Source organism: Penaeus vannamei, chromosome 8, assembly GCF_042767895.1.
Source record: "Penaeus vannamei isolate JL-2024 chromosome 8, ASM4276789v1, whole genome shotgun sequence".
Lineage (NCBI taxonomy): Eukaryota > Metazoa > Arthropoda > Malacostraca > Decapoda > Penaeidae > Penaeus > Penaeus vannamei.
Window position 1 is genome coordinate 12,245,467 of NC_091556.1, and position 10,974 is coordinate 12,256,440.

At 46.0% G+C, this 10,974-nt stretch overlaps 1 protein-coding gene across 1 annotated transcript in view; it reads left to right on the forward strand.

The window, feature by feature from the left end:
• The window catches only part of LOC113811409 (uncharacterized), a gene marked incomplete at its 5' end in the record, with an annotated part of 11,787 nt that extends 5,438 nt beyond the window's left edge, over positions 1-6,349 (forward strand). The window contains 1 exon segment of the mRNA XM_070124353.1: positions 4,823-6,349. Within this exon segment, the coding sequence (XP_069980454.1) occupies positions 4,823-5,398 (576 nt within the window).
• Between the last annotated feature and the right edge of the window lie 4,625 nt (positions 6,350-10,974).

A 10,974-nucleotide genomic window follows, 5' to 3' on the forward strand; every position in this document is an offset into this window, starting at 1 on the left:
GTGCTGGAGATCAACGGGGAGAGCCGGGGCAGCTTCCCCGATTGCTAAGGCCTGGGTAGGCCTGGAGTTGCTTGCTGCTTTGTCTTGCTCTGCTGGAGGATCAGTGAGTGCTGAATTCGGCTCGGGTGTCGGAGCTTAAGAAGGGGTGAGCTGTGCTAGCTACCCGGGAACGAGGGGAGCCTGTGGTCCAATACGCGAGCCGTGAGGTGTCTGGTATCAACCAATCAGGTCTTGGTATGCGTCTTCGAGAAGCTGCTGATGGTGAGGGCGAGAGGACAGGCTGTGTGGACCTGGACCCAACCTAGGGGAAGTATGCCGCGCTGCAGGTTGTGGGGGTCAGCTACAGGTACTCCCCCTCCAGTGAGGGAGCTAAGCGAGTGAGCGATAGCCGTGATACTCCAGAAGGCTGGGTATTTGTGTCACTCCGAAAAGTCACCAGTATGGCAATGGATTTGCATCCACCATAGGACTGGTGTCAATCATCTCTTTAAGGAGCTTTTGTGTGCAATTGTGAGTGCCCACAGGTCTGGCTGGGGTGCTGGAGATCGACGGGGAGAGCCGGGGTGGCTCCCCCGACGACCAAGGCCTGGGTAGGCCTAGTTGCTGCTGCTGTGTCTTGCTCTGCTGGAGGATCGGCGAGTGCTGAACTTGGCCTGGGTGCTGGAGCTTAAGAAGGAGTGAGCTGTGCCAGCTACCCAGGAAGGAGGGGAGCCTGTGGTCCAATAGATGAGCTGTGAGGTGTCCGGTGTCAACCAATCAGGTCTCGGTATGCGTCTTCGAGAAGCTGCTGATGGTGAGGGTGAGAGGACAGGCTGTGTGGACCTGGACCCAACCTGGGGGAAGTATGCCACGCTGCAGGTTGCAGGGGTCGGCTACAGAGGGAGAGTTGTAGGTCTAGCAGCTCTCTTTTGTTTCTTTAAGAATCCTGAGGTTGCTACTTTATCTGTGAAACGAGAGGAACACTAGAACCTCTCCCATGTCTAGCCATGGTGCTCCCTTTAAACTATAAACACCCTTTCTAAAGGATATCCATTTAGTTGTAGTTTGTTTTTGATATTCTAGTAGGTGAGTTTTTAGCACAAAACCTGAGGCAGAATTTATCTTGGTAGACTATATACTGAGATATCCTCCAAAATTGGTAATTATTCTCGGTTCATAGAGGTGCGGAGAGCCTATTTATTGAAGGGTCATTGACCTATGCTGATGACTGAGGAGTACATATTTTCCATGCATCAGCTTGAGCTGATAATGGCTTTGACAGGCCCACGTACAGGGCTAACAGTGAAATTTCATCCCTGGTGTTCACATGATGATGCATTTCCCTTCTCCTCTTCCCCCATTGCTGCTCCTGACATGAGGTCATTCTTTTATGTTTGTTTGGTATTCTAACTTTTGCAAATCACTCCCCTGGGGGTTTGTAAAGATGAGTGACCCAAACCCCCTCCTGGAAGTCATCCCTCCACCCTCCCCTCTCTGCCCCATCTATGCCTACCCATCCCTCCTCCAAGTCTTCCCACCTCTCTTCCCCCTGTACCCCACCTGATGCCTATCCTCCCTTCTCCCCAAGGTCTTCCCTCTCCCTTCCCCCTCTGCCCCACCTGCTGCCTACACCCCTCCTCCCCAAGGTCTTCCCCGTTCCCCTTCCCCCTCTGCCCCACCTGCTGCCTACACCCTCTCCTCCTCCAGGTCTCTCCCCCCCCCCCCTTCCCCTTCTGCCTCACCTACTGACAATTCATTCAAGGTGGTTTATGTCCGAGGAAAGGAGATGGTGGTTAAAGAGTTGCTGTGGGCATACAAAAGATATCACCATGTGATTCTAATCAACTCAATGAAGAGGGGTGTGGTTTGGCATGAAGGTTTACTACAAATGTAAAAGTGAAGGTGCTGGTGCTGTCTACACCATGCATTCAAAATAAACATGGGCCAGGACCACGGCAACATGCCTGCCAGCAAGAAAGTAGAGATTGACCTTATGACTGTGCCTGCTTCTTCAAGCAGGGTCATGAGCTGTACCTGGACAACTGGTAGAGTTCACATAAGCTCTTAGATTACCTGCTGTCAAGGAAAACAAATGGTGTGGGGACAGTTCAGCTGAATTGAAGTCATGTCGAAGGACCTCAAAGTGAGCGCCCACTGAGACATTGACTTCTGGACTTTAGCAATAGCAACAGGGATATTGTCCATGTTGTGGATGGATCGGAAACAGATGAATATGCTTTTGACTATTCATGGCCCAGACAAGGTTGACCTATCCCCGAACCACCGTGAAGTCCAGAAGAAGCCCCAGTCTGTCCTCAACTATGTGGGACTGAAGGGGGTTGACCCATTCGATCAGTTGGCATTGTCATACTCCATCATCAGGAAGAGCAACAAGTGGCTCAACATGGCAGTAGTGAATGAGTATGTTGGCCACAGGGTGATGGGTACCACCCTCAGTCAACTTAACCCCTTGGACCGAGATGATGTTGTGGTCAGTCTAACATATATGGCAGACAAAAAAAACACAACATAAAACATGTTTACTAAAAGATGGCAGAAATGTTTTAGTGAACTGGAGTTTATCGTAAGACGAAATGAATGCTAGGAGGCTAAAATGTGTTGTGACTTTCAAATATACCTAACAGTTTTGACATTTGCCTAGGTACCATGGCAATTCCTGCACTTACTCACTGCTGTTGTCATCACCCTTACAGTGATGACAACACTGACACCAGTGATGACACCTCCCTGCCACTGGAACACCCCACAGCTGTGTCTGCAGCAGCAAGTACCCCAGGGCCATATCCTGGTCTTCAACCCAGGGAACAAGTACTACTGGTGCCATAACTGTTGAATAAGGTGAAATGCAAGGAAGGAGATGCAATACAGGTAGTCCAGTATGACATCTCTGTGTGCAGCAGATTATTTCAATTTGTGGTACAGCAACCAGTAGCAAGGGGCTACCAATGTGCAGCATCACCTCCACCTCTCTGATAGCAGCAGGTTCCATCATGCCATCTCCAGTAGCACCAAGTTCCATCATGCCACCTCTAGTGACAGCAGGTTCCATCATGCCACCTCTAGTGACAGCAGGTTCCATCACACCACCTCTAGCGATGGCAGGTTCCATCACACCACCTCTAGCGACGGCAGGTTCCATCACACCACCTCTAGTGACAGCAGGTTCCATCACACCACCTCTAGCGACGGCAGGTTCCATCACACCACCTCTAGCGACGGCAGGTTCCATCACACCACCTCTAGTGACAGCAGGTTCCATTATGGCAATGGATTGGTATCCGCCATAGACTGGTGTCAATCATCTCTTTAAGGAGCTATTGGGTGTGGGTGTGAGTGTCCACAGGCATGGCTGGTGTGCTGGAGATCGACGGGGAGAGCCGGGGCGGCTCCCCTGTTGGGTAAGGCCTGGGTAGGCCTGGTTGCTGCTCGGGCTGTGTCTTGCTCGGCTGGAGGATCGTGAGTGCTGAACTCGGCCCGGGTGCGGGAGCTTAAGTGGGTCTGCGCTGTGCCAGACACCCGGGAACAAGGGGAGCCTGCGGTCCAATGGGCAAGCTGTCCGTGGTCAATCAATCAGGTATCGGTATGCGTCGTCGAGAAGCTGCTGATGGTTAAGGCAAGAGGACAGGCTGTGGACCTGGACCCAACCTGGGGGAAGTATGCTACGCTGCAGGTTGCGGGGGCCGGCTACAGTTACTCCCCCTCCAATGAGGGAGCTAAGCGAGCGAGCGATAACCGTGATACTCCAGAAGGCTGGGTATTTGTGTCACTCCGGAAAGTCACCAGTATGTCAATGGATTTGCATCCGCCATAGACCGGTGTCAATCATCTCTTTAAGGAGCTTTTGGGTGTGGGTGTGAGTGCCCACAGGTATGGCTGGTGTGCTGGAGATCGACAGGGAGAGCCGGGGCTAAGGCCTGGGTAGGCCTGGTTGTTGCTCGTGCTGTGTCTTGCTTGGCTAGAGGATCATGAGTGGTGAACTCGGCCCGGGTGCGGGAGCTTAAGGGGGTCTGAGCTGTGCCAGCCACCCGGGAACGAGGGGAGCCTGTGGTCCAATGGGCGAGCCATCTGTGGTCAACCAATGAGGTCTCGGTATGCGTCGTTGAGAAGCTGCTGATGGTGAGGGCGAGAGGACAGGCTGTGGACCTTAACCCAACCTGGGGGAAGAATGCCGCGCTGCAGGTTGGCGGGTCGGCTACACCATCACACCACCTCTAGTGACAGCAGGTTCCATCATGCCACCTTCAGTAGCAGCAGGCTACCTCTGCCACCTCCAGTAGTAGTTGAATAAACAAATAAACAAAAAATCAATAGTTTTCATATCCAAATTTCAGTCTAAAAGCATAATTCTTACTAAGCCATAAAGCTATAATTGATGTCCTCCTCTTTTCAAAGATAAATTATATTTTCAAGATGAACATAATTTACAGGTAAGTTAAGTCACTTGGCATCCATACAGCTCCAAAACTGGCTATTTCAATAGGCTTGAAAATGACAGGATATTTCTTTCTGAAATTATTGTAAAATGCATAGACAGATTGACATGGAAATAGCTGTACTGTACCCGGGGTGGTATCCCAGTACAGCGCATTAGGCCTAGGTTGATCTGCCTGGGCTGAGCGGTCCCATAAAAGATTGAGGACCCAGTTTATTTGGGTTAAAAAAGCAATGATAGAATTTTGAAATAAAAACCCATAGGGTTCTTTTAAGAAATGCAGTAAAGAGCATTATTTGTACATCCTTTTGAAAGTTGGATTTTTAGGAAATCCATTCTAGGTTTAATTTGGCTTGCTATTTTTATACAGAACTTTTCTTTTCCTTGCAGGTAAATGAAAATACAAATGAATGGATAGAGAATGTGACATTGGGATTGAGTGTGACGGTATTACACATTCTGTGCCAACCCCGTCAAATGCCAGAAGACACAACAGATTCCATTGACAGTAAAAAGATGGTTGACCCTCTCCGGCTACCAAGACGGATACCTGTAGAAAATCTAAAATTACTAGTTGCCCTAGGATTCTTCTCAGCAGCAGCTCCCACAAATGCTTCCCGCAGGAAGAAATCTAAACAAGATGCAGAGGATGCGGCAACTGGATGCGCCATTGGCTTCATGGCCTGTGGAGGAGGATGTGGGTCATGTGGGGGCTGTGGGGGATGTGGTGGTGGAGTGTATGCCACATTTGGAGCACCAGATTATGGTGGATGGGTAACGAGCACTGCAGTAGATGGAGGAACTGATATGACTGTTGGGGATGGAGATGGTGGAATGGATGCTTTTGCCTATATGTTTGGTGCTCTAGCAGGGGATGGGGGTGATGGAGGAGATGGTGGTGGGGATGGGGGAGGAGATGGCGGGGGTTGTGGTGGCTGTGGAGGCTGTGGGGGGTGTGGAGGGTAGATTTAGCCTGTAATGAAGGATATTGTGATAGTAGTAAGGTGCCTTTTTGTCACCATCTTTACAGTTAGATCTGCCTCCCAGCACACTCAGATCTTGCAGGAAACATGATGTACACAGTAGTGACCTTATACTTCAGAACTTTGTTATAAAACTTCAGACAAAATTAAATGATGTGCCATTATAATACCAGGTAAGGTTTGACTTTTTTCTTGTTTTTTTTTTTTTTTTTCATAAGTGTCAGAGTAGATATCTTTTGTTAAATTTAGTTTCATACATTTCATATTCAGATAAAAGTGCGAGTGCTGAAATGCAGGTTATAGCATTTCACTGCTATACCATTGCTATATTACTTGTGTATTGTATATAATGCTTAGAAATAAATTGCACTAAGTGCAATTTAGATAGCAGTGAATAATGAATGTATATTAATTTATAATGGTTACTTCATCAATATTTTTATAGCAGTATGTGCCTGTTAATATTTGGGTACTTTCAGATAATTATTGTTTGTGCATGAAAACAGTGCAAGACTGTGATGTAAGTTAGATTTTTTTTTTTACCCTTAAATGAACATGTTAGTCCACATGAAAGAATCACACTCTTTGGAAACACTGAAATTTCATAATATACTAGAAGAGGATAAAATATTGGCATGTGCATATATCTTCCTGCATAGCAAAGTCAGTATGAACGTTCAGTTGAGATTTGTAGCTATTTTTATTAAAATTTAATGTTTGTGGGGTTTTATTTACTGCTTAAAACTTCAAACTTTTATACAAATTTAATTTTTTTATACAAATCAATATAAAGAAGTTCAAGCCATGAAATTGAAATGATGAATGCTAGTATTTTCATGAACAGTCAGTGCCAAGTTTTTCATATTCTGAAAATTGTTTATAAGTTGATGCAGTTACAGTATTTAATGTAAAAATATAGAACTTCCCTAATTCATGAACTCTGAGAGCCTGACTTAATGATCCCGCTTTTATTCTTAAGTACAGTTCCCTAGGAAGTTCCTGCTCCCGGGTTTACTTCCTGTTAAGGTGAAACATTGCAGAGATACCTTGATTATCTGTGACTGAATGGACATTCATACTGTAGCAACAGATATGAGTGGTAGATATGTATGCCAGATGTCATAAGGGTATGCAGTTTTATGTATATAGGGGACTGTACTAAACATTTCAATCTGGACTGAATTATGAGAAGCAATTGAACTTCCCATGACTGGCAGATTAGTTCACTAGGAAGTCACAGGTGATGAATGTGGATTTGATGACATGATTATTTACTCTGGTGTATACACATTTTCACATGTGCGCATGCACACACTTGCACACCAATCACACGCACACTTACACACCAATCACACGCACATGCACACACCAATCACACGCACACGCACACACCAATCACACGCACACGCACACACCAATCACACGCACACGCACACACCAATCACACGCACACGCACACACCAATCACACGCACACGCACACACCAATCACACACACACACACACCAATCACACGCACACGCACACACACACACACACACACACACACACACACACACACACACACACACACACACACACACACACACACACACACACACACACACACACACACCAATCACACACACACACACACAAACACACACACACACACACACACCACACACACACACACACACACACACACACACACACACACACACACACACACACCAATCACACACACACACACACACACACACCAATCACACACACACACACACACACACACCAATCACACACACACACACACACACCAATCACACACACACACACACACACACACACACACACACACACACACACACCAATCACACACACACACACACACACCAATCACACACACACACACACACACACCAATCACACAAACACACACACACACACACACACCAATCACACAAACACACACACACACACACACCAATCACACACACACACACATACCAATCACACACACACACACACACACACACACACACACACACACACACACACACACACACACACACACACACACACACACACACACACACACACACACACCAATCACACACACAAATACACACACACACACACCAATCACACAAACACACACACACACACACACCAATCACACACACACACACACACACACACACACACACACACACACACACACCAATCACACACACACACACACCAATCACACACACACACACACACACACACGTGTACCAACCAATCACACACACACACACACACACACACACACACACACATGTACCAACCAATCACACACACACACACACACACATGTACCAACCAATCACACACACACACACACACACACACACACACACACACACACACACCAATCACACACACACACTCACACACACACACACACACACATACATCACACACACACACACCAATCACACACACACACACACACACACCAATCACACACACACACACACACACACCAATCACACACACACACACACCAATCACACACACACACACACACACACACACCAATCACACACACACACACACACACACCAATCACACACACACACACACACACACCAATCACACACACACACACACCAATCACACACACACACACACACACACACACACACACACACACACACACACACACACACACACATACACACATAGCAATCACAAACATCAAACACACATACACACCAAACACACACATATACACACACCAATCACACACACACACACACATCAAACACACACACACACACACCAATCACACACACACACACACACACCAATCACACACACACCAATCACACACACACACACACACACACCAATCACACACACACACACACACACCAATCACACACACACACACACACACCAATCACACACACACACACACACACCAATCACACACACACACACACACACACACACACACACACACACACACACCAATCACACACACACACACACACACACACACACCAATCACACACACACACACCAATCACACACACACACACACACCAATCACACACACACACACACACACACCAATCACACAAACACACACACACACACACACACCAATCACACAAACACACACACACACACACACCAATCACACACACACACCAATCACACAAACACACACACACACCAATCACACACACACACCAATCACACACACACACCAATCACACACACACACACACACACACACACACACACACACACACACACACACACACACACACACACACACACACACACACCAATCACACACACACACCAACCACACACACACACACCAATCACACACACACACACCAATCACACACACACACACACACCAATCACACACACACACACCAATCACACACACACACACCAATCACACACACACACACACACACACGCACACACACACGCACCAATCACACACACACACACACACACACACACACACACACACACACACACACACACACACACACACACACACACACCAATCACACAAACACACCAATCACACAAACACACACACACACCAATCACACAAACACACACACACACCAATCACACACACACACCAATCACACAAACACACACATACACCAATCACACAAACACACACACACACCAATCACACAAACACACACACACACCAATCACACAAACACACACACACACCAAACACACAAACACACACACACACCAATCACACAAACACACACACACACCAATCACACAAACACACACACACACCAATCACACAAACACACACACACACACCAATCACACAAACACACACACACACATCTTTGTTAAATACTTTTTCAAGTTAATCAGGAAAGGAAATATATTTCATCTTGGAATTTTATTATATTACTTACATTGTCAATATCTTGATAACTTGTAATGAAAGACTGAAAAATACAAAATCTTCATATATGAATATGTTATAAAAAAACCTGGATATGTAAGCAAAAATCAATAATCATATAAAACAGATGTAGATGATGAAGAAGAAAAAAAATCAAACTACATCAAGCATGGGATAATCAAAAAGGTGAGTCAAATTCTGAAGATCAGAGTAAATACATCAATAACAAAGGAAAGGATTATATAAGGGTCATGAAATTTGAAATTAAATGTAATACCTTAATGATTAAAGTCTTGTAGACTAGATAACGTGGCGAGTCTCACATAACGTAATGAAAATGCCCAAGTGTTAAAATTCAGCTTGTAAACAAGCTGGTACATAATGCTGGAAAAATTGCTACCTGTTGCCAGGTGTTGGCTTGACTGAAATGGTGAAAATATCAACATTTCTGTTACATCCTTTATCTCTCTTACACTAACCTAACACATTATATACAAAAAGTAAACTTTGAGCAGAAAGCATTAGCCAAGCAAAAGTGGCCAACAAAGACCCTGTTTGTTCTTATCTTGTGGATAAGTAATTGGTAAGACTTACATTTATTTTATATAAGGAATTTTGTTTCCAGGCAACATAACTATTTAAAAGAAAGAAAATGAAATAGTATATTTTATTTTATGCAGGACTGAAGACTGGGACTGGAGCATTAACTGATTGATAATGGAGAGCTGGACACAAACAACTGATATCTGGAAAATATGGGAAACAAAATCGGATTACCATACTATAATTTATCATATCTGATATTAAATCAGATTTTAATGATATACTACTTCTCTACAATCTATACTGTATATTCAATAGAATCACATACAAACACAGTATATATTTAGTATACAGAAATAACAATACTAAAATAAAGTGCAATAAAATGAATAAATCGGAGACAAGTGTAATATTGAGAGGGAGGGGTGGGAGAGAGGAAGGAGAAAAAGAGAGGGAGGGGGAAGGAGGAGGAGGAGGAAAAAGAGAGAGGAGGAGGAGGAAAAAGAGAGGAGGGGGAAGGAGGAGGAGGAGGAAAAAGAGAGGAGGAGGAAAAAGAGAGGAGGGGGAAGGAGGAGGAGGAGGAAAAAGAGAGAGGAGGGGGAAGGAGGAGGAGGAGGAAAAAGAGAGAGGAGGGGGAAGCAGGAAGAGGAAAAAGAGAGAGGAGGGGGAAGGAGGAGGAGGAGGAAAAAGAGAGATCTCTGGAGGGGGAAGCAGGAGGAGGAAAAAGAGAGAGGACGAGGAAAAAGTGAGAGGAGGGGGAAGGAGGAGGAGGAAAAAGAGAGGAGGGGGAAGGAGGAGGAGGAAAAAGAGAGAGGAGGAGGAAAAAGAGAGAGGAGGGGGAAAAAGAGAGATCTCTGGAGGGGGAAGCAGGAGGAGGAAAAAGAGAGAGGAGGAGGGGAAAGAGAGAGGAGGGGGAAGGGGGAAGGAGGAGGAGGATGAGAAAGAGAGAGGAGAGGGAAGGAGGAGGAGGAGAAGAAAGAAGAGTAGGTGGGAGGGGGAAGCAGGAGGAGGAAAAAGAGAGGAGGGGGAAGCAGGAGGAGGAAAAAGAGAGAGGGGGAAGGAGGAGGAAAAAGAGAGAGGAGGGGG